We start from the raw sequence: 26,084 nt of genomic DNA on the forward strand, positions 1-26,084 counted from the left end.
GACAGTAGGATATTTAAGTAGAACTAAGTACATAGACTATTAGCTGAAGTTTCAAAATAAAAGGCTCAGGTATATTAAAATTACAATCTTATGTGTTTTCTACAGTAAGCAGGACCAACTGAAAAAAGGAAAAATATTTAGGTACCAAGTATTATATACTGTAAACTTAACCCATGTTTCCTTTCCCACAAAATACAAAGCATATACTGTTATAAATACCCAGTAATCAAATGGGCCAGCACAGGCTAATGATGGTTGGTTGGGTTTTTTTTAAGGTGTCATTTTCTTTCAGAGAAGAATCTGGAGGAAATGACAGCAAACGGGAACATAGGACAAGCCTAACGCTGTTTGCTATCACTGACGTTGACCATTCTGAACACACACACACACACATACATCCTCATCAATAGCCTATACACAGATATAAGACTCTTCCTACAAGGTGAAACAGGGGCCATGATATTTTTTGTATAGCAGAGAAATTAATGGCTAACTCACACAAAATGTTCCGATCAAGTCTTCAAGGAACTAGGATCTCCAACAGAAAAAAAAAAAACACAAACCCTTACAGTTAGTACCCTTCTGTCACTCCACAGAAACCAGCTCATGTATTCCCAACTTTTGTTTGGAATAAAAGGGGTCAATCTTAACTCTTAGCATCTGTAAAAACTGCACCCACCAGCCCACGCTGTGGGGTACCCCACCGCCCGCCAGAGGGGATGAAAAGGAGAACTTGGAAGCTGAGAATCCTCCTGCCCCTGTATTCTCTGTCCCTCAGGAAAGCGACATTATTCCTCCAGCGCAATGCCGCTAGACTTTCTCTCCTGGCACTTTTAACTCCTAACTCCTTCTTTGTAGCTAAGAAAAAGCGTGGAGTTTCAACTATGACATTTTTTATTATTTTCTGTTAGCAAACAGCCCTTCACTGTTGAGGTTTGGGAGTTTTTGTGTCTCCGTCTCAGTTCCCTGTTAGGCTAGATAATACATGTCTACTAATGCAATTTGACAGGTGCCCACAGAAAGCCATCATTAGGTGGGATGACACTCTAATGCACTGAATTTGAAAATGCATTTGGAAGAGGCACTTTTCAAAGAGAGAACAGGAAGGGGTTGGAATTTTGGAAGCAGAACCCTCCACTAAGAGATATACGTTTCTATGGAAAACTGTTAGCATTAAGCACTGGTAGTTCTCCAGTACGTTGCTCAAAGAAGTAACCTTTTAAACTACAACTACAAACTATGACATGGTTTTCCCAAGACATGGATTTAATAAGCAAAACAACTGAAATACTTTCTCACCCTTAAGTAGTGTCCTGAATGACTCGCTATTCCCTATAGTGATCTACTGGAAGATGTTTCTTTTCTTAACAAACCAAATTTTGCCTGTTACACACAATAAAAGAATTTTATTTTTTTTATAAATGGTTTACTTTTATGGATAATTATGCTTCTTCCCCCACCACTCAGCACTGGTGAAACCGCATCTGGAGCACTGTGTCCAATTCTGGGCTCCCCAGCACAAAAAAGATAATGGAGTTACAGGAGTGAGTCCAGCAAAGGGAGCACAAAGCTGATTAAGGGACTGGAGAATCTGTCGTACAAGGAGAGGCTGAGAGGGCTGGGATTATTTAGTCTAGAGAAGGCTCAGTGGAAATCTTCTCAGTGTGTATAAATACCTGATGGGGGGGGAAAAACAGAGCCAGACTTCTTAGTGGTGCCCGGTGAAAGGACAAGAGGCAACAGGCAAAAACTGAAATAAAGGAATTCTTTTTCAACATAAGAATCTTTTTTTAATGTCAGGAGGGACAAACAATAGAAAAAGCTGCCCACTGAGGCTATGAAGACTCCATCCTTGGAGATATTCAAAACCCAACCAGACGCTGCCCTGAGTGACACGCTCTATCTGACCTTGTTTTGAGTAAGGGGGCTGGGGACCAGACCAGCTCTAGAGACCTCTTCCAATCTCAACTATTTGGTGATTCTGCTTTTAATAAAAGCAGAAATGGTTTAGACAAGCCTTTCAGAATTAAAGAAAATTAAAGTCCTGCAGTTTACTTATTGTTCTTTAATGTGAAGAACTAAGATTACCACTGGAGTTTTAAAAGCCTGCTGGTTTTCTTATCTCTTTTTCACAGGAAGTGTTATTAAAAGAACTGTCAGTAGGTACCAGCAGATGATAGGCTGTTTTTATGTAAATTTAAACAATTTTTACTAAGACTGGTTAACAAAGTAACACTTTTTTTTCCCCTTTTCATCCGCTCTGCATTTTAAGATACTAAACTGCTGCTTTCCCACTTTTTACATACCAGTAGTTGCACAATCTCTCCAAAACGCAGAAAAGCTTCAATTAAATATTACTGGATTGATTCACATCACACAATTGGACTACTAAAACTGGCACTATTGATTTTACTCTTGCAAACCTAAAATCTTAACAGACATTACATTTGCTTTCAAAAAAGGACGTTTTCAGTATTTTTTCCTCAAGTGCTTTTCTTAACATCCCTCCACAGACTCATACGTTTGGCAGTAACAAATAGTCTTCATCAAGCCGGAAAAATCTAAAAGTTGCTCTCTTTTCCTGTGATTTATTACAAAATGGTCTTCAATACTGAAGCAAACAGCTTTATAAATAAGGTTATCCCTGCCACAATCTCTCACGCTGTTACTGAATCCTGTTTGTTGCTCTTTCTGAACACCTTCAAAAACCAACTATTCTTTTTCAGTGCTGATTTTTTGTCACATTTTGTACCGTCCGCAAATAAGTCCATCTTTCTCCTTCTCAATTTCTGCATCATCAAATGGTAATGCAAAATATACACTGTCAGGAAGTTACGTCCACATCAGTTTCTAGACTGGATTCCTTCTAGTCTCCATGTGACATTTCAGATCCTTGTTCACTACTTTGAGGTTTACAGAATTTGAAAGCTGATCTCTCCTCTATCCATTACTCACTCACATTCCTCTCTGCCTACTTACCCCTTCTTTTGTCTCATTTTCTTTTCTCAGTTTCCCAGAAGCTCCCTCTTGAGCAGCATTTCCGTATTTTCACCTTTTTCTCAAAATACCTTAAAAATATTATCAATTTAGAGATCCCAAATGTCTCAAAAACAGTTGATGTTCTCAAATTGCTCTGGACTTGCACAGATCCTTCCTGATTAAATCAGCTAAGTATTCGGTTGCACCTACTTAATGTCTACTTTGGTAAGCATTTCTAATAAAACACACTTCCAGAAAATTCTTCCACACACCTCGTCAGGCAGTCTGAGTTTCTATACACAAGTTAAAGGACAGCCAATACAGAAATGCGTATAGACTCCATCACCTCAAAAACGGCCCTACGAAGGAAATGACAGTCAAATTCACAACTTCAATGGACTTCATGATTTCATAAAGACAGAGCTTAAAGACTAATTTTTTTTATTTATTTATCTTAATTGCCTTTCACCAGGCATTAACCGCAAGTCTGTGCTCGCACTTCGTTGTGCTAATCACCGTGCTCTCTCTTAGATGCGAAAATGCAGGCAGCAGTCTCATCCATTCTCTTTTATGTTTTGTTTGGCTGGATTGCTGAGCAGAGATGCAAATACTTAAATAAGCAGTCCATATCACAAGGTCCAAAGAAACTTCCATTTCGAGGCCTGGGAAGGCTTAATACAGGCATACTTATAGAATAGAAGATTTAACTTCTCTCCTCTGTTTCCTTAGGTAGCAACATCAGCACCAGGCATGATTTCTCTCTGACTTTTAGTAACAAGAACACTTTAGAAAAGTCTTCAATTTTATGAGATTTTTAAACCCAAGGATAAACCTTGGCTGCAGTTTACACTGAAGTGCGCACTTCTATTCGTACAGTATTTTCTTACCAAATTATAATCAAGTTTCTGCTATGCAATTTTGGTGCTGCTATTGCTAACTTTTATTGCTGTATTAAATTGTTAGCAAACAGCTAAAGGCTGCCAAAACAATTTCATTGCATCTATTTCATCTTTAATAGCCTTTTGTAAGAAACAGCTCGGAAATTATTGTTTACGTATTATGGTCAAATAAATGTCAACAAATTGTATCGTTCAGGTTACTGCCATCATGATTTTTAAAATTATTTTAGCTTTTATTAGAACATTATTTTTTAGAATTTACTAAGCTAGCTATCAGCCCACTGCTATCATTGAATTATACTTGTATTTACTTCTATCTACTCAAGCTAAAACTGGGTGATACTTCAACTTTTAAGTATCAGTATTGTATTCACCTTCGGCTATCACTACTATTTCAGCTTCCTCTCAAAAACACAAACAACTCATCAAGACTGTTTTAGCAGAGGTGGGATGCTGAATCTCTCAAAATCCTGAAGGTGCTATCAGATGCCACACAGCTTTCCTACGAAACATGCTACCCTTAAATCCCAAAATCCCAATTGTACACATTAGCTTTCAGGCAAAATAGGGAGTGAGTTGTCTGTGTTTACTTGTAGCTACCAATATTTAAATTACATATGTGATTTTGGTTTTAAATTTCAATTGAACAAACTGAGGTTCTCTGCCCAGAACTTACAATTATTTTGAATTTGTCAAAGCCAGCAAGTCTTCTTGGCCAACCAGTAAATAATGTGACAACAAACATGTTCCAACATATATTTTCTCTCAAGTAAGTTACTGTACAACATAAACTCTATGTTTATTTCCAGTGATTCCAAACTAAAATATTTTATTCATATTTAGATGCCCCCTCAGGGAAACATAATGACTTACAATGACTGCAACCGTCACCCAACACATTAAAACTGGAAGGGAGAGGGATAAAATAAATGAGGTGCCAAGAAAACTTCATACATCCTTAAGAAAACAAAAGCAAAAGCTGTGTTTTTCAAAGATAAAATTGTATACTGTGCTAGAAACAAGCAAGGCTTTTCATCAGTTCTGAAACAGGAAATCGAAAGCTGCCAAAGGATGCATGAACCACACTTTAGACAAGTAATTTTTCTGTCCAACCATTCTTACATGTATTACTTTAGATGCAGACAAGCTCCTGTACAACATCAATGGGGAGCAGCTTTCTGTTTTCTCACTCCATAAAAATTTATCCTTCTCCAAGTGACAAGTGCTGACCTTTCAATGTACTATGTCTGCTCATGCTTTGCTCCCTTCTACAATCATTTCTAGTAATATACATCAAAAATGACAAGCAGAAATAAGTGTACTACGTGCGCTGTGCTGTATAGCTGATGTGTAAGGTCTGTGTGATTGCTAATTAGAAAGGACCCTTTACTGAATTATCATACTTGGTATGCAATTACTGCAAAGCAACAACGTAAACTAGCCTTACAGGACGAGGTGCTCAGTATTGATGCTGGTGATACATACATTTCCCTTCCCCCAAAACCAGTAAAATACAATGTCAGAAATAATGTACATCTTAGCATGGCTTTGTTTTTGCCTTTAAAAGAGAATAGAGATTTCTGTAATAGAATTCAAATGCTTGGCCACCCTTCCTCTACTTTCCTAACCTAACTTTTGTTTCTTTTTAATAAGAAAAGGGAAAGTCAGCAAAACAAAATGTCACCATTAAATCATTTCACAGCATTTTGTGTCAGAAATGTAATGGAAAATGTGCACATCATGGGAAAGGTTACTGTTCTTCCAGAACATCTTTTCACTTGGTTCAGGGCTCATCCCTCTACATAACTGTGCAGGCACTACTGATGGTTGTTCTCCCTGGGCTTAATTTGGCAGTTGAAGGATTGTGGCATTTTCAGGAAACCACAGTGCAGTGATTTTAGTGGTTATCCAGCTGAAAGTGATGCTATGATTTAGAATAATTACTCTGTTTATGTGCAATGGTAAAAGTCAGTTACTATACCACATTCCAATGTCAGCTTATACTTTACTGCATATTTCCCTAATACGGCATCACATCAGATCTCAACGTCAGAATTTGAGGGATTTATTGTTCCTGTTCCTCAACAGTAAGTACACATGCAATACAATAGCATTACAATACTTAGTTTAATTGACAATTCGGCAGGCCGGAAGGGGGTGGAAATGAGTGGAAGAAAAAATAATCAGTTCAGCCAGTTAATCAAAGAACTGCAAATTAATTTATGCTTGACCTTTGCATTGTTACAACCAGTTTTATGAAAAAGGGAACAGACACATATTAGTCTCTGACAAAAGCTTTTAGATAATTCCTGAAGAAAATACAAGCATTTTTTCTTGCGTATCTTTTCCACAGCCTTTCTTGTAAAACCGAAGTAAAGTTACTGGGCCTTCCTCACGATGAAGTCAGAGACAGACTTAAAAATTTAGCTGTAACCTTATTCAAGACAACATGGCAAAATTCTTAAATTGCATTTTTCTCGTGAAAATGAGAAACATATAATTCTATTTTACATATGAATATGAAAAACATACAATTCTATTTTGCAAATTCCTATGATTTGCCTACAGAAAAGAAATTACTTCAGTCTAGATTATTCAATCTGTAATTTCAATGGCCACACCAATAGGGAACGAAAGTAAGACAAGTGACAGCAGACAAAATGAAAAATCTAGTGGAAATCAAAATATGATGTGGGTGGGGGTCGATCTCTTCTCCCAAATAACAAGCAATAGGACAAGAAGAAATGGCCTCAAGTTGTGTCAGGGGAGGTTTCGATTGGATATTAGGAAAAACTTCTTCCCTGAAAGGGTTATCAAGCATTGGAATAGGCTGACCAGGGACATGGTGGAATCGCCATCCCTGGAGGTATTTGAAGACGTGTAGATGTGGTGCTTAGGGACGTGGTTTAGTGGTGGCTTTGGCAGTGTTAGGTTGATGGTTGGACTCGATGATCTTAAAGGTCCCTTCCAAGCTAGACGATCCTATGATCCTATTTAGATGTTACTATATGCAAATTATTTCAGCTACATCAAAACAAAGTTCAATAATAAAACCAAATTTATCCTTTAACATATGCTGCAAAAAAAGCCACCTTTACCAACCATATCATAACCCTGAAGAGGCATTATGACAAGAGCTTTTTTTTTTCATTTATTATTGTTTATGTTTTTAGAAGTATGTTTTCCAGTAAGTAGCTCTGAAATATCTTAGGCTATAGGACTATTAATCTAAAAAGAACAGTAATATCCCATATCCTCGTAGGTTATCTACAGCCTCTCAGGTAATAATACCATATGGAAAATTCTTAATTTAGATCCAGATGAGCAACCAATTGCATGCAACTTTGCTCTATTGATTTATTAATCAGAACTAGTGCTATATGCCATTTTAATCATGTGCAGAATCACCGTGGTCAACGCTGCGAAGAGTGACTCAAAATCCTTAAGCTCCCTGTATCTCAAACTGCTTTTCATGTCTGGGTTTCTTTGGTAGCGTAAAACATACTCTCACATTACTCCAAGATAAAATTTGTTTCAAATAGTGTAAATGAAGTTTTACACCCAAACCTCAGGCCTCCTACTATCAAAACCCCACATAGCTTAACTAAAAACAGATCATAGACTTGTAACAGTATTGGGCAGTAGTAACACAGTCAGAAAAAAATATGTGTGTAACAGTAATAATCACTATTTTGCATATTAAGATTTCTTACTCAAATAGTCTATAATTTACATTACAGTTCTGTCGACAGAGATTTACTTGAAAAAAAACTGACTGGTGCTCACTTGACACTAATTGTGACAAGTCAAAACTGATGCTGCAACACAGCATTTAAATGGTTATTGTCTCCTGCTGTGGTCTTCCACCGCATGATTTTAATACATAAACATTAATGTTCTCAGGTTACAAATTTCATAAGTATAAATTTCAGTTTCATGGCGTCTGTAGCAATGGCTCAGCTTAACGATGCAAAACAACTGAACTGATAAAGAATTTGACATTTGTTTCCTGAGCACCCTATACTATGAAATACTTTGATTTGTTAACCTTGCTGCACTGAAAGTGACTGAAGCCATTTGGCCAGAGTGATGGAGTATCTGACACATTCAAATGCCAACTGAATTGAATTATATGCTGCAAGTCTGATGCTGTAAGAAAAAATTCTTAAGAATGTCCACCAAAATAAGAAGGTACTGACCCCATCAAGATAGATATTTTTGCAGCCGTAACCTATTACTGGTAACCAGACTGGGAGAGAACTTGATATATCATCAGCCTCCCCTCTGCCATCACAGGTAATGTGATTACACATTACCTGTATCTTGCTTCGTTAAAGTAATTTTAACCTTCTGAAGAGGCACCTCACTCAATTACCGCTTTATCTAAAGAACTCACTCATTACTTACAGCAAAGATAATTAGGACATCCTCAGCATTGCATTTTTCCATTTTATAAATTCTTTCGAATCCTAGGAGGTATAGAAGATAAAAAGGTGCAACGGTCTCTGATGCATGTATTTCCTAAGGCAACCAGAAAAATAATACATAAATCCCAAAATACATAGCTGTTTTGGGAACAGATGACAACTGCCAAATATAGTTTCAAGCCATAATGTTCAAATCCATGATTGCAGCACAGACTTGATCAAGCAGTTGTAACTGAAGGAGAGAGAAGGATAACTATATTTTTAAAAACTCACTGATCAAAAAAAGGTAAAATACTACTTGTTAGTAGAAAACAAAGTAACCCTGTAGAAAAACTGCATGAAACTCTAATTTACAAGTGGTTATCTTGTTACATACTTCTAAAGTTAATGACACTGGTACACAAGCTTTTTGGATCATCAGGCTTTAAATATCAATACTAAGAACTTCTGACAATTAAACACCTGAACCAAACTGTACCCGAAGAGTTCATAAACTTCTATTCACAAAGGTTCTACAGATTAAAGCTCGGTGTACAAGAGCTTGGGAATCATTGCTCTACAACTGTTAAAAGATCTAATGTTAAACTTCATGGAGGTTTGACTGACAGATCACCAAACAATCCAGGAAATAACCAAAAGAAAAACATTTGGGGGGTGCACACACATATTTCTACCCCTCCTCCCCCCGATCATCAGGTAAGAGGAATACTAATAAACCTTGTCAAATATCAAAATAATACTCCAACAGGGTTTTAGACCTTTCATAACACTGAAAATAGACAAACATGTATTTTTTCCTCTGTTCTAGACACTTAAAAAAATTACACTTCTTCACCATGTTTTAACAGAAAATGCCATTAAACACCAAAAACTGGGAAATTCACAGAAATCCTACCTTCTTCCTGAGGGAAAAATAAATAAATCACCCTTTGCTGTATGAACGCTTGATCAGAAAGCACAGGTAGGCAGAATAACCTTTCATCCAGCTTTGCTCTCTTCAAAATGAAGGCTCAATGCTAAGCTTTACAGAAAAATAACTTTAGATGGCCTTGTATATGTTTCCCAACACGGCTGTCCCAGTTCTGATAATGCAGAATTGAATGGAAAGTCTTCTAATCATGGCAATATCTCCAAATTTTCAGTTTTGTGTCACTCCTACAGAGACTACCTCTAAGTTTAGTTCCTTCAAGAATCAAGCCAGAGATGGAACACAAAATCAGTATCCAAAGACATGAACTATTCTTTAAGTGGCTTAAATTTCCTTAAGAGTTAACCAGTAAAACAATCAGAGGAAAAAATAATCTGGGCTTCAATTCAGATTCTGCTGTCTCATTTCAGGAAAATAACAGACAAAAGTACTAAAGAAATCCTTTAGGTACCAAGGAAATTGACACAGAAAAATTCAAGAGTCTGCCATGGACTTTTTGCAATACAATTTCAAATGTTCCAGGCATGTTTAGCTTTAGGCAGCCAGGTAGCCCAAATGTAAACCTGCCTAGCCCTCTGCTTCTAGAAAAGTCCTGAATGACAGCAGTATGACTCTTGCTACCAAACCTATGTCTGACTTTTAGGTACTTCGCAAGAGAGCTCCACAGTGCCTACAGGGTTTTTTTGATGCCTGCCCTAGCACACGAATTTACTGAAAATGAAAAAATCTGTGGGATTTTACAGTAAAATGCAATGCAGCTTAGGTAATTCAGTTTGAATAAAGTCCTCCGTGAACAAAAATGTGCACGTATCATTATATGTATTATCCTGCTATCTAGCATAAAAAGAAATACTTTTTAAAAGGGATTAAAATGAGGTAAATGACAGAAAAAATGATCTAACGGGTAACTTAAGCAATAAGAAAAGTTAACATGCAGAATTAATCCCTCCAAATCATATAGCAGAAATAAACTACACAACCAAATGTTAAGTTTTCTTTCATTCAAGTAGTTCATTCCAATAAAATAATGCATTTGTAATCCTCTGTAAAACATAAGATTGTTGCAAATCGTGGTTGAATTAACTAACATTTTCCTTGTGATTAATCTCTACATTAGCAGCCTTAAACTTCTAAAACTACTGTAAATCATAGGTTTTCAATTACTATGATGGATTGTAATTTTGTTGCAGTGCATTTAAAGTAATCAGTAATTTATGTGCTTGTTCTGGAATAAACTTCAGCTCGTGCAGAGCTTCAAAACTACCAGCTAAAAGATAAGGAAGAAATCCTTAACTTGAAAGCTGGAAAGCCCTTCTGCATGGAAACGTAAGAAACCAAAGAAAAAAAAACCATACAAGACAAATGCAATTAAGGAAATATGACAAGTAAATTTTCAGTGAGAAAATTTCCAGAGCATTCTGAAGAGCCTGTCTAGAACATCCTTTCTGTCAAAAACAGAATTGAAGTAGATCACTTTGTCCAGCTAAAGACTCAGTCCTTTATACAGTATGAATTATTATCCTAAATTTGATACATTTGTAGCAGCAGAATTACAGATGTTACAGACATTTTAAAGATTTTCAGTTATAGTATGATTTGATGACTCAAAGTTACAACAAACCTTATAGTCAATTATACTTCAGAGTTTTTTTCTCTAGTAAATACAGCACTGCATATGTTTTCTTCTTTCTCCGTTCCTGCTCCTCACCTTCCCCTTTCAGGTCTGCCTTAACACAGTGACTGCACACGCAGAACATTACACTTGCTTGAAATGTGAGACTTAGAATATTGGGAAAAATAAATACTTTCACAATTGCTTATTTCCTAGTAAACATCTGCATTAAAAATAAAAACTACATGCATGCTTAATAATTTCCTTTGCAACTTTACACTTTTTGAATAGTTTATAACCAGCATTCAAAACTATGTTTTCAAAAAATTCTATTCTATATTCTTGCAAATACATGACCTTAGTCTATTTTACCCTCTCTGTAATGCTGAAGTAATAATTTTGTCTCAGTTGCTGCAAATCAAACAAAATGGAAAATTCTAACTTCACTGACAATAAAGCATAAAAATTCAATACAAAAACCTATAAAAGAATGTATTACTATATGCTTGCTCTAAATTGTGGGATGAAGAAATCTAATGCCTTTTTAGGGATTTCTTTAACCTGGTCAAATATGATTTTGCCCCATACATAAATGATATTCTAATTTTACTCTGCTTTTCTCAAATCTAGTATTGACATATCAATTTTATCTAATGCACTATATTCCTAACTATTACCCAACCACATCTTAAAGCCAACAACTGAAGCTAGAATATTATTCTGTTTAATAGCAACAGTTGAGAGATGGATTATTTTCTGAGCAGAGGCCACTTTTTTAGAAGTGAAGTCATTCAGAATTCTTCCCTTGGAAGCTTTTAAACTAGACTAGCTAGAGGATTCTTCTTTAAAAAATATATCAAATACACAATTCATCTTAATTTTTTCTTTTACCAAAAAAGAACAGACGGTAATACTGTGCAAGAAGCACTCTGTGTGTACAGTGGTATGATCACTTACTTACTCCGGAGTATGGTGCAAGATGGAGGACAAGCTTTATCTATCATGTATTGAGCAACACGAAATATACTTCCTTATCCATGTTTCTACTAAATATGGTTAAGTTCTATAGGGAGATATTACAGAGCTATTTTTAAAGATTTGCATTAGTGAGTTATGGCCTCAGAAAAAAAAGGAGATAGTTATGAATTTATGAATCAAACAATTCCTTTGTAAGATCTATCACTCTAAGTGATTCATGCAAGACTATAATAAAACACTCGGGAAACCTATTAAATGTGTGAACTATATGCAACTTTAAAAGATTCACAAAGTGAAACAAATGAAAAGCATTACTACATAAATGTTTTCTAAACCAAACAGTTGAGGTCACCTTAAAAATAAATATATCCTTTAAAATTATTTTTTAAGTTTGTAGAAAGACAATTTCACATCAAGCTTTAGAAACTCACATATTTCAAAATATGTCTTAAATTTCAAGCAAATATTTTCAATATTTGGTTACTCCTTAAGATTGAACACTATATTGTTATAGGTACCTCTGGTTTCGCGATACTTTAGTTTCAAGCGCACATTGTAACTCCTTTCACTGAACTCTTACCTCTTTGAAAAAGCGCTGTGTCTCCACGCTTTACATCAAACCTATCTGCGTCAAATATAAAATATTAAAAACCTGCCATATTTTACTACTATTCCTCTCAAAACTCAATTACTGTTCATTTGAGTAAAAAGATATTCAGAATCCACACTTTTCTCTAATTACAGATAGGGCTTCCTTACTGTCATTTATAATGTTACAGATCAGACTTTGCCTCGTTTGAGTAAATGTTTCCAATTAACTTTCCACTGTTGGACTAATCTTGTAAATCTTGACTGTGCCACTCACTAATCTTGTAAAAGGTAAAAATGGCAGAAGTATTTACTTCAGTAAAACTTACACAGATGTATATAAAAGAATTCATAAAATAAAATTAATTGTAAATTCTAAAAAAAAAAAATCAATAAAAATTAGTGTATCACAGAAGGATCACAAAACTGATCCTTTTTTGTGGACAAAACCTAAACTTTTGGTTCTAGTGCATGCTACTATACTGAAACAGTCTATCTATAGAAATAGAATCTGACATCAGTGATTAAAAAAGCACTGTCTTGGCCTGTCTATAATATACACATATGGCAACTATCAGCACATATAAAAGTAGGGAACAAGTCAATATGTTTTAGACAAAAGCTAATAATTAAAGATATTCTCACTTTAATCACTTTTTTTGGTACAAAACTATCGTCACTAAGGAAAATCAGCCAATTAAGGAACCATTATAATTTATCAGAATGAAACGTGCTTTTTTAGGAAGAATTTTAAATCCTTTCACAGGCAATTATTTAAAGAGTTTAAACCATATGAACAACAGATTAAGTAAAGATATTGCACATATAACAAATAATCCCTCAGCAATCCAATGCTGCAGACAAGCACCTAAAATGGAGATTAAAAAACCTGAATCTCCATCAGTCAAATGGTAACAACTGGTTAAATAATTTAATATTTTTTTATTCCAGATTCAATACTAAATACTCTGCTCCAGCCTTTGAAGTAAGAAATAATTGGTTATCTTCCTCTAATCCTTACCCAGTTTGCCAACCCAAAGTCAGAGCGCCACAAAAATTTTAGAAAAATCTACAATTATTAAAAGCAGATTGTTCAAGAGTCGCATAACCAATCCTGTTTGCAGTAACACGCAGCAGGAAAAGTTAGATGGCCCACTAAGATTATTCCTTAAATCTGCAGTTTCAGCAGTTGCATATTTCCATTTAACTTAGCGATCACCTTTCACATTCAGAAAAAAACTTCGCTATAACCTCCCTCCCCACAAACCTCCCTTTTCTTAGTTGCAGACTGGGTAGGAAAGGGTGAGAATAAAATCCAGTAATTACAAAACATTTGTTGAGTGAAAAGCACGGATGATGACAAACATCACTAGTTTTCTGGGAAAGTTTTGGCTTTAATAACAGACAGTGCCAAGCGAAATGGATACTGAAAAAATACTTTTGTTTTCCTTCCTAAACTTCTCTTGCTTACAAGGAACCTTCCCAACTTGCATTTAAAATAACACTCTATTTCTACTACCAGAAAGGAGTCCTGCATAATGGTACAGGCAGGAGAAAAAAAGCAGGGCAGGTAGGTCGCTTCTCTTACTTTGTGACTACATAAGAGACAAAAGGATTCTGAAAACTTTCTCTGCCTTAGCAACGCTCTGTGGCTCACTCCCCCCCACAGCTTTGGCTGCATAGCACGAAGGCTATCGGGTAGCTATGATCTTATTACAGTCCCTGAATTTACTCTCATCCAAAAAATACAGCTTTAAGAACCAAAAAAAACCACTAAAAGAACGAAGTCTACTGAATACTTTACCATAATTTGATAATTTGGTAATTATCAAAAATAAGCCTCCACAGCACTTTAGAAGCAGCGGTCGCCTAACCTGGATAAAATTGCAGCTATTTATAGGAATTACCTGAAGAACAGCAAGTTTTAAATATGTAATCTCTTTTAAAAACTAACAGGAAAATATTTTTCTGAGTATTATGAAAACAGCATTAGAACATAAGAATCTCTCTTTGTCCTCCCATGCAGGATTACTATTCTGTTTCCAATTCTAATTATGAGGACGGTTCATGAGAGAATTTGTTGGGTTTTGGCATGTAGTATGCTTATTTTTGGCCCATCTAAATTACGACTAAAATTTTTTCATGTAGTAAACAAGACGTACCACTAATTTTCTACCATATTTTTAACTGCAACTTAAATATACAGTTCTTCACCACATTTCTTCATCTTGTACTTTATGTCTTCAAATGTGGTATTTAACACTTCTGACAAAAGCCTGGAGAACTAATTAACTGCCTTTTTTGCAGTAAAGCACAGTACACGGATTCCTTCCCATAACAAAATGGTCTTCCTGCATCTTTTATTTCTTGCAAACAACAGGGCTGAAGGAAGCCCTTCATCTTATTGTGGGCAGTTAACTGTCGCCATCAGTTCTCATCAGTATAACTGTATCAGCAATCACTAGGCAGGATCTAGGAGGACCTAGCAGTAGGAGCTTGCCTATGTATGAGCGAGTCACAGACAACTCTGCCTCCAATCTGGAAATAAAAACACAAACTGGCACACAACCCTTGAAATTGTATCAACTTCTACCGTAAATCATATGCTGTAACTGATACTAAAATCAGCTATTCTGAGTACAAGACATCTGCACCTGGGACACATCCTGATTCTAAAGCTGTGTGTTGCTTGCATATATCGTTGATTCTGGCTTTTCTCCTAACCGATTCCTTGAAATTAATTAAAAGACGTGTTTTGCAATAATCCTTCCAGTTAAAAACGACGATTATATCTGAGCTAAAGTGGAGATCTTGTCCAGAAAAATCTAGTGGAATCATACAGAACCTAAATATAACACCATTTTTCATCTGAACTTATTATGCAATCATTTTAATGAAAGCTCAGTAGATTCAATTAAAATCCACTTTCTGGTTGCTAAGCTCCATTATTACTCTTTCAAGAATTATAAGCAGTTTCTACAGCATCGCAAAGAGGCCACAATGCCAGCTATAAAGTCAAAATCAGCAGTAGTTGTGGTCAACAGCAGCTATTCAATGGCACCTATTCTACACTTTAATTAGATTTCTGCACCTACTAAAACACCATTCAACAGATACTTTTTTTCACTTGTTTCAGTAAGAAATATTATCGAACTCCTTCATGATCTGCATTAATGGAGGTAGCATTAATACATTTTTAAAAACATAAATTCCTCATAATCCACGTTTCTGCTCATAAAATTGTTAATGATGCTAATTTAATTACTTTTAGGATGCTCCTGTAGCTTTAATATCATTAAATTGCTGGTTTGTTTATCTTTCTGACCTGCTCTAAAACACTGACAATTCAGCCTGACAAGAGAAAATTAATTCTCTTGTGTTAGAAAAACAGATTATCCTGGTTATTTACATCTTAATCCACAGTGTAAACGTGTTTGGCAGGTCAGTAAGTGAATCAAGTCAGTATTTCTGATGTAATGTTTCCCCTAAATAAATTTTTGTTTGGGTTGTGTTTTTTTTAAAGCACATTTGCTTTGTTATAATCACGATGGTGGAGTGGTGAAAATGGAACTTTAATTCCTCATAAGGTCAGAGCATCAAACCTACCTGACTAGATTTTCATTGTCTCCAGTCCCTTTGCAGGTGGCACATTCTGTCCTTAAATCCTCTGACTTGGGCTTCTTTTGTAGAACAGACTGTCGTTGTCTTCTTTCTCTGGGAATCCGTTCCTGTCATAGCAGAAGGCAAAAGAAAGGAACGGGGGGGGGGAAAAGGAGGGAAGGAAAGCAAATATTTGCAATTATAGCACTGAAAGTAACACTACAGCCCAAAGTTTAATTTTTTTTGTGAAACTGTTAGAAAAAAAACAAACAAGCAAACAAAACACTATATTCCAACCTCAGGTTTTTCTTCTTCGGGCACAAAGCTTCGTTTTCGTCCTCTAGTTCTCTAGAAGAAAATATATTTGAAATTCAATATTAGGTAACTGAATGTTTTTGCTATTTATCTATTATTCATAACAACAACAAAATAATTTAAAGCATTAACTACAGAACCAGTGCAAGACAACTACAATAACAGACGTTAGAACAACAGCTTCAGATTCCGGATATAAAGCTACAAAAGTAGGCAAAAAGTAAATATAAATGTGTTTGTTGACCTGAGCTTGTGGAGACTTATTCTAAATAAAATGGCTGCTAGAATTACAAATCTCTTATAGACTTTGCGCAAACTTCCCAATGCTAAAATGCATAATTTGAAAATTGATATGAACAGTACACGTCAGTAAATTTCTTGAGCCCCTGGAAGTGCTCTATTTGTAAGCCAAGTGATTGAATTAAAAAAAATCAAAATTAAAAAACTTAATCAAAACAGAAAATAATTCTTATAGCTTTTGAGGAATAAGCAAGAACTAAAGCTTTCAAACTGAAGTTTAATATAATGGGTATATATTAGATGCTCATGAAGCTATAGCATATACCAGCATATGACTGGTACATAATAGACGGAATGGGCAATACAAAAAGTGGAAATTATTTCAGTATTGCAGTTGGCCAATCTAAATACTAGCAATGTCAAGGAAAATAGGTTTCCATGAACTGTAACAACAAACACCAAAGCTTTACAAGCAGCTCTGAGCAACTACACGCAACTCGCACCAGTCACTATGTTTTTATCTCTGAAACAGCAGCATTATAACCTGCTTGCATTAAATAACTGCCATAAGATGACAATATCACACTCTCTCCTCCTTGCTTAACAAGGAAAGAAAATTAGAAGGGACGCAGAAGGAAATGAAAAACATCGGAGACTATTCCGCTAACCCACAATGTCTGATACTTTGACACTAATAAAATCAATCAATCAATAAACTTTGAAATGCTTCTTTTTCTGGGTGGAAATCATCATTTTAGGAAGCCATTTGTCATATGATGAAAAAACTGCCTACTTTGTGATTTCTTAAAACTTCTTTTAGTGTTTGTCTCAGAAAAAGTAAAATCCAGGTGATCAAAAAAATCTTAAGCCAGTTGAGAATCACATGTTTCTCCTGTCTGGGCTCCTCTTTGGAGGAGATTTATACTAGTTTCAAATTAAACTATTTTAAACTGTTTTACACATTTAAATATAATTACACTGCAAACAAACCTACCACTTCAACACATCTATCCCTTTCTACCTATGCAGATTTTGATCCACACATGTTAATAACACACTTTTTGGGGAGGTTTTTTTGTTTTTAGGCAAGAGTTAACTCTATAGTAGAAAGGAATGTAGCAGAATGGAAAACACTAGTGTATTTTGTGCTTCTTTAGAACACTTCAATTACTATTGAGATTCTCTTTCACATTTCTATTTATAAAAAAATTGTAAAACCTTATCTATGTAATACATATCAATATTTACTATACATGTAACCATACAGTCATAATTGAGGTGCTCCACCTTCCACAAGCCACACAGTAGATAACTAAATGTCCAAGTCTGGAAGGACTGATTTATTACAGGGAAGTGACTTTACCAATGTAGTGTTAGAGGCATTCATGTAACATGGACTACATGTCAGCTACATGCTACACAACCCAAGGTCACTGTAAATTAAAACTAGACACAAAAAAATGTTCGACTGGACATCGGCATATTAACTGCCCGTTTTACGACTTTCAACCTCTGGCATTAGTCCTAAGAACACTCTCAAACTTTGACAATTTTAAGCCAGGTAGGCCCTGCTGAATGCAACTGTATAAAGATTAAAAAGAAGTAGGCATAAAGGTGTATGCCAATATATGGAGTGTTACGGTCCTCATTCTCCATGTTTAAGCAGCCAGAGACAATAACGCATGCTTTGTACAGTCAGAGTAATGCCATCTTGAAAACTGATACATAATTTGTAAATATAGGTAAAATTAAATTATTTTTCACTCTAAGTGGAAAGGATTACAAGTTAACATTTTAAGAATACTAAAAGTTTAATATTTTAAGAAGTTATGGATCCTAACTAAACTTGAGCAAAATGGAGACATAAGACATAAATAATTTAGTCACCTTTGTCAAGAAAATGTTGGTTTTCATCTGTCTGCTATATAATGTGTGATGTATATTGCAAGGAATGTCACATTAAATTATACTTGCATTATGCTTCCATTAGATTTCTAAACCTTCAAACACACTTGAATCTGTTTGACAATCACTAGAAAACAAACATTAAAATCAACACCTTTGACATACACATTTGTAGGATATTTTATATGCTTTTAAAGTAACAGAATTTTACATTAATGTTTTCACAAACTGATTTCCACACTTAAACATATCTGCAATGCTAACTTCTGCTCAGAATACTATTGCAGCATTCACAATGGAAAACAACATCAAATTCACAACTGAAAACTGAATATTCTGTGATTTTCAACAATAGTCTTCTACTGATTAGGCATTTGTAATTTTACATGTTTTCACTAAAATTACTTTACGGGTTCACAGAAAAGAATCAGATAAACCTGGATTACTTTATCCAGTATTTTTCATTGCTGTTTGCCTCAAAGTACCGTATTTGCATTTTAAAATGCATTGAATAATTTTTGTCATTAGGGGGCTCAGAATCAGAACATCAGAGATTATAAACATCAAATATTAGAGATGCATGTATTTGCCATAAACAATTTAAAATTTAAGATTTCTTATAAAAGAAAAGCTTAAAGGAACGGTGTTATTATATATGCACAATAGTAAATACTACAACTGAGCAAAACTTGTTCATATTCAGAACTTATTTGGAAACAGACATGTTAATGTAGTGTAAGATGCATATAAAGGCAGTGATTTTTTGACCAAAACACCTGGAAATTCAATACTATAGAGATACCATCAGTTTAGGACTTCTCTATATCATAAAACAGAGGAAGCCAGTTTTGTGAAATCCATCCCTACCTTTCCAAAGTGCTCAAACAGTAAGGAAAGCAAAAACTCATGTTATCAGCACCCATGAAAAATCCCCATTAATGCCAGTGCTGTCCCAGCAGGTTTTTTGTTTCTCTGTAAAAGGCAGACATGCTCTAAAATATCTAGCATTTGTAATGGACAACTCAGTCCAAAACACAGATAGATCTGGATTAGACAGATGCAAACCATACATGGCAACTGCCACAATATGATACTTTAGGACAGGAATAAAAAAAAAACAACTATTGAACAATGGAATGTCGTTCAAAATATGTAACTATATAATTTTCTATATGTGGAAGTAAAAGGTTTCTGTAAAAAATTATTTAAAATGTTGACATTTAATGACAGCTGACTGGCAAGTCTCTGGTTGTGTCTCATCCAAAATTCTAGACTTGCATAAACCTAGAATGCATTCAATGTGCACTCAAGTAAGATATAAGTGTGCTGTGCGCTCAGACACTTCCTTGCTATTAACAGGAAGATTCCAGCCACTGAGCTTTGAAACCCACAGCATCAATGGAAACACCATGCAGGCACCTACACTCTCTTTACTGCATAGGCAACTTCAGATTCCTGTGGCAAATGTATGCCTATAGCTAAGGGATGATCCTACATAACCTTAACTACCCCAGAAAATCAGACAAACTTATGCCAAGGTCGTAATCATGACACACAAGCCAGGTATTATTTTTCATTTCATATCATTTCACAGTTAGGGCCTTGAAATAATATAAACAAATAAATAAATACATGCTAAGAACAGCCAAATTAGTCAAATTTGACTTCCTAATACTATACCATCATAATCCTATTTCTCCCCTTCTCTACTACATTCAAAACCATGTCTTCCACCATATCCCCAAGTTCTCCCCAACGGAAGTGAGGGCACACAAGGACAGGTTCCAAACTACACGAGTTCTACACTGGACAGTGAGAAACCAAACACAAAAGGCTAACCAAGCTCATAACTAAAACCCTGTCCTTACTTAGCACTCATCCTTCCCATCCAGCTGCTCTAAAAAATACCCAAGAACTTAATTATCTTACCTACATACCTCTGTATCAAATGTTGCCATCATGGGTTAACAGGTTACTAGAGGCAATGCTACTAGAACAGCAGGGCAACTGCATAACCTATTTTTGTCAGAAAATAAAGTTAAAAGCTATTCTTTCTTGAAATAAAGAAACAGTCAAAAGATCTAGCTGCTGTGTCACAAAGAACATACCTTACACTGAACAGAATTGAAAGAGAAAAATAAAGCGTCTTTATTCATTAGCAATATATCCCAAAATAATCGAGGCAGACCAAGAAAGATCAATGAATTAAAATTAGGACGCAAGCATAAAATGGAAGTATTTTTAAACAAGAAAAAAAAATTTATGGAAAAGTTAAAAATAATAAAAGATAAAAATAGATTAAATTGTTCCTATGAGTCATTTTTAGCATAACATTTTGAGGGGAAAAAAAACACCCCTATACATCAGCAAACCAATTTCTCATTAAACTCTTTAAAATCCCTTAAGATGATGTTCCTCAGGTAAAGAGACTGAGCCATTTGATTCAACAAAACCATCGAAGTGAAAGCAAGCCATCTTTTCCAAGAATATCTTCCTAAGGTTTAGCTTTCACAGCAATCTTAATGCCCTCCCTCAGAAAAGAGTAATGCTCTAGGTAAGTGAAACCTAAGGACTAACAACGCCCCTTTTGGTCTTTTATTTCAAAGCTTATCTTCAGTGGAAGCTGGAGAACCATCCCACAGCATTAAAGCACACACCATTCTTCTGAGTTATTTTATTAACTTTGGACTCCGCATTCAAAATTTGGGAAAAAACCCCACAACAAACTGCCTCTTGCCTCCCCAGTGTTTTAAAAATTCACACAAAACATGACAAGACTACCTACAGAGAAACAGTGATGGACACAGCCATCAGAAAAAAAAAAAGCAGTAGAAAAAACTCCCAACATTTGTTTGCCCCTGTCTAATCTGATTTGTAATAATCTAAACTGACCGTTACTAAAATATTCCATAAAATATAGAGTATTTTATAACATAATGTAAGTAATAAAACAGTTAAAAGAATGTTAGAGAATGCCTCAAGAAAAAAAAAAAAAAAAAAAAGAAGAAATTAGGAGAACTGGGCGGCATACATTTCCATAGCCAAGGGAAAGATAAATAAAAAATGGGTTTCTTTCAGCCATCATGTTTTGTGTCACAAAAGTATTTGTCTGAAGCAATAAGTGATATAATGTGATGTGGATCAAATGCACGAGAGATTTGGGTGACATTTTTAGGAGATATGTGGACAAGAAATCAGTAGAGGTGTGGGGATTCCAACCCATGGAAGGAAATAGTGAACTCAAGACGCTTAAATAAATCAGACAGTTAAAAAACATCTGTCCAAAATGGAACGAAAAATGTTGAGGGACAATGTGATCAACAATGGGATCAAAATGTCAACCCAAAAGTGGGAGAAGAAGAAAGACTGAAGTGGGAGTCTCCATTTTGGAACACTTGGAACAGCTAGAAGCAAATGCTTAAATTTCACATTCAAGTTGTTTATAAGCAACTCAGTAACAATTGGACAACAATTTAAAACACATGTAAAATGAAAAAGTTTAGATAATGCATTGACTAAGATTTTGAATATTCTCAGAAGAAGATATTCCACACATGAGACAAATGAAAGACATCTGTAAGGGACAAATAAAGCCTAGGAGGAATCCTACACTCTTTGAAAAGAAACAAGACTGTTTGCAAAACAGCAAAGGAAAAAAGCAGCAAAGCCAAGCTGCAAAGGAAACAGTCTGTTTGCCATCGCTCACAGATGCAACAAGTAGGTATGTTTTCAAGCCTGAAAGCAGAATGGTAAACATGACAGAATGGGTGCCCACATGACCCAAAACCATCATGGCTGTCACCATGTTATGCCTCTGGAAGATACATGCGTTAAACTAATTAATCCAAAGACAGTAATAGAAGGCAGAACGTCCTTTTGGAGGAGTTCTGCTTTTCAGCTGGAAGAGGAGGAAAACCGACCTGACCCAGACCTCGTCAACGGACCAAAAGGGGGGAGGCAATTCCCAAGAGTCACAAGTATATGCTCCAGTTAAATATTGAGCATTTATTGAAGTGCTCCTGGAGGATAAAAATTTATACTGTCACCTATTTAATTTCTTCTCCTCCATGAGAAAATATACAGAAATTGTGAATATTACAAAGAAATGGAAAAGAATATGAAATACTGAAAGCATCTGTGGTCAGTGGCAACAGTTCAAGTCCACTCCACATAAAGCGAACTAGCACGGTTCTGGATTTTTGCTCAGTCCACTGTCTTTCAGAAAAATCAATGGTGATTTCTGCATGACAATTTCAGAAAGTTATTTAAGAAAGTGAATTGAAACCCAAGACGGGTCAGAGCACAATGATATTTAACAAAACTGAAGAGATTCCCAGTCATTTGAAAAAGCTGTATTAATTCTGCCAACTATTTCAGACACCACAGTAGAAAGCACTGCTCTCAGTTTCTCCTTTGCTTAATACGTTAACTGGCTAGAATTTCTTTTAATTGTTCGCACACGCACACAAAAGCAGCAAAGAGGCCCAACACACCTACTTATGCCGTTTTATCTGTGTAAATTCAGGGGTTTCACTACATTAGAAGTGAAAGCCATCTGCAGAAAAATCCCTTTGACTTCCTTTGCTTTGTTAAAATGCAGAAAAAACATTCTACTAATGGCACCACGCAGGCATAAAATTATTTTAAATAAAGGTAAGGACAGCTATATAGACACCAGATGGCACACTCGCTCAATACAGATCAAAATGAATACCTTAAATGGTATATATCACTACAATTCAAAATATATCTCCAAAATAACTATTTAATTTTCCAGAAAGCTGTCAGTAATGAGAAGTGAACTGCCAGACAAAAAGAAAAAGCAATACATCAAAATATGATTATTAAGAGAAACAAGTGGACCATGAGGCTTAATTACACCGAATTACAAAGGTCCCCTTATTTTTTTCTTCAGCTACCATTCTCTTGAGAACTTTTATTTTCTAGAAAAGCAAAAATCTTGCAATGTTCCTGCTGTCAAGCTAAACTATCACAGAATCGGGCAATTAACTCGAAACTACTGTTTCTAAAACTAAAACATACAACAGAATTTGAGATCTCGCAGGATTGCTCTCTATCCTTTTTAACACTAATTTCCTCCAAAGCCCACGCGTTTGGAGAAACAGAAAGCGGGAGGGGAAAAAGGCCAGAGAAATTCAGTTTGCAGATGTTGCTAAAATAACTGATTCTTTTCTGGAAAACTGAACTTAAATGCAGCTATTTGCAGAAGTGATAGATATGATGTTTACCTTTACTTACAGAGGCATCTATATTTACACCATTGGAATACCGTTTGGAATATGTCCACTTCTTCATGCCTTTGCTACACTGAAAAGAAGTGAACTTTCATTTATAGGTGTTTTTTCCCCTGCTTTCTTAAAAAAAAAACAACAACTAAACAAACAAAACAATCCCTAAACAAAAAAAAAACAACACAAAACGCAAAACTCTTCATATACTCCATTCACTTCAAGCATTATGGAAGAGCTGCATCAATTTATCCTACTTCCCTTCCTAAATTTGACCTCAAGCCAAAACACAGTCCCATACTATCATGTACCCATGTATTTGGCAAGCTGACTGGTCTAGTTTTTATGTTTGTTTGATGTGTCATAGACCCAGTTGAGTTTTTACATTCAGTGATGAAGAAAAAAATAATTTTACAATGCTCTTTCTAATGAAAACTTTACGTCTCAGAAAGCTGAGTAACTCCTGATTATTTTTTTTTTTTTTACAACACTAATTTAAGTTGAATATGTCAAAAATACTACCATTGACTAGTTGCTTTAATAGGTCTTCCAAGTACTTATTTAGAAGTCATATATAAATGAGTTGACCGATCATTGACAATGTTAATTAAAATGGTGACTGATAAGTATAGATAAATGTTTTAAAATTATTTGCTGTTTTTATGAAGCACTGATACTTACACTCAAATCGGAATTGACGTTCTGTTTTCCTCTTGTAGCCATTTTTTTATTCAAAACGTGTATTTATGACATCACATAATTAAGTCACACAATAGATGTTTGGAAAGTACTTTGGTGGAAATGCTTCAGTTAAATACAAGATAACAGTCCCGTTTATCTTTTAATATACTTGGTAAGAAAAAAAATAATCACTCCTCTGCTATCTTTTCCTATTCGAAATAAAAGCGAGAAACAATAATCTATTCTAAACAACAGTATTTATTTGTAAAACAAAATCACTATACACAACAACTCCCTGTGCTAAAAACTGTCTGTAGGTGCTTTTTCAGTGTTTTTTTTATTATTATTTTTCAAAACTAATCTACTTAGACTACAGCCCCTCAGGCATAGATTTGTTTTCTTCCATTTTCCAAAGAACGAACAGCATAGTGTTGGCTAATAATTCTTTCCCCAAAACACAGACTTTTTACTGCTACACAGAAAAATCACTGTCTGTTCATTTGGATTTTATACGATGTAATTATAGAAAAAAAAGCTATCAGATTTTCAGGGTTTAGATAACAAAAATAAGTTTGGTATCAGAAAATCAGAATGTTTTATTTAAATCCCTCAACAAACTATAAAGTTCCCAAAATGGCTTTACAAAAAGCCTTCTTCACCTTTGTAAGACTGGGTAGATACTTCTTTTTCACTAAAAAGGAAGCAAAAATGAAATTTCCACACAAAAAAATGCCATACCACCCCCTAATATGCTCATTAAGAGTACCAGGAACTGACAGCATTTGTTGGAGGATGGAATATGCAATAACAGAAACACTGCCTGACTTCAAAGGCTACACCAGAATTACAGGAAAAAGCATCCCCTAACCCCTCTTACAGCACACAGCTAGCCCCAGATGCGCAATATTGCTTTAGAAGATGTGCATGTGTGTGACACTTCTCACAGCAACTCCATTACACTTCCAGACGACAGCACGTACAGTAGGTAAAGCACACCTCATGAAATTTTAAAGTAAAGAAATTCACCGAAATATACTTAAGAGAATTTTTTTCAAGGGACAGGAGAACACTCATTTTGCAAAAACGCGACACCAGACTAACAAAATTATTTTAGCAATGACATCTTAGATAAACAATAACCTGTGTGTTTTTTTTAGCAAATGAAGTTGGTGATTTGTTAAAAGCTGGTTTTTGTAAATATGGATCATTTCATAAAGGCTCTGAAAAACTGAACACACATCATTGAGTAGATGAAAAGCATTAATCTCTCAACTTACAGCACTGTCTGTATCTTTTTAAAGATTTTTTCCAAATAAACAAACTATTGTACGCTTTTAATCTTTATAATAAAAATATCCAATATGAAAAAATTGTACACTTCTGAAAAGCAAATGTTAAAAAACATTGTTAGGTTTTTAACAAATACAGAAAAAAAGTTTATAGACATCTGGTTTACACAGATTGGCTCTTGACTTCTATTAGCTATTAATTTCTCGGAAATTAACCAGCAACAGAAATAATGATTTGTGAAGCTTATACAAGTATGAAATTGGAATTATAAAGACTAAAGATTTTTTTCATACAGTTAGCATGTAGACTTAGTTAATCAAATGTGTTTGTATAAAATATCTCACAGTTACCAGCTATTTTTGTCATCAGTAACACTCTTAATGCAACTTTATC

General features: G+C 35.1%; 1 protein-coding gene across 4 annotated transcripts in view; it reads right to left on the bottom strand.

The window, feature by feature from the left end:
* The window catches only part of PHF14 (PHD finger protein 14), a 168,114-nt gene that overhangs the window by 82,349 nt on the left and 59,681 nt on the right, over nt 1-26,084 (bottom strand). For all 4 annotated transcript variants that reach the window (XM_054190893.1, XM_054190891.1, XM_054190892.1 and 1 more), the window contains exons 15-16: nt 16,309-16,359; nt 16,018-16,139 (exon numbers count right to left, since the gene is read on the bottom strand). In XM_054190893.1, the coding sequence (XP_054046868.1) occupies nt 16,018-16,139; nt 16,309-16,359 (173 nt within the window). The remainder of the gene's footprint in view (nt 1-16,017; nt 16,140-16,308; nt 16,360-26,084) is intronic.

Source organism: Rissa tridactyla, chromosome 2, assembly GCF_028500815.1.
Source record: "Rissa tridactyla isolate bRisTri1 chromosome 2, bRisTri1.patW.cur.20221130, whole genome shotgun sequence".
Taxonomy (NCBI): domain Eukaryota; kingdom Metazoa; phylum Chordata; class Aves; order Charadriiformes; family Laridae; genus Rissa; species Rissa tridactyla.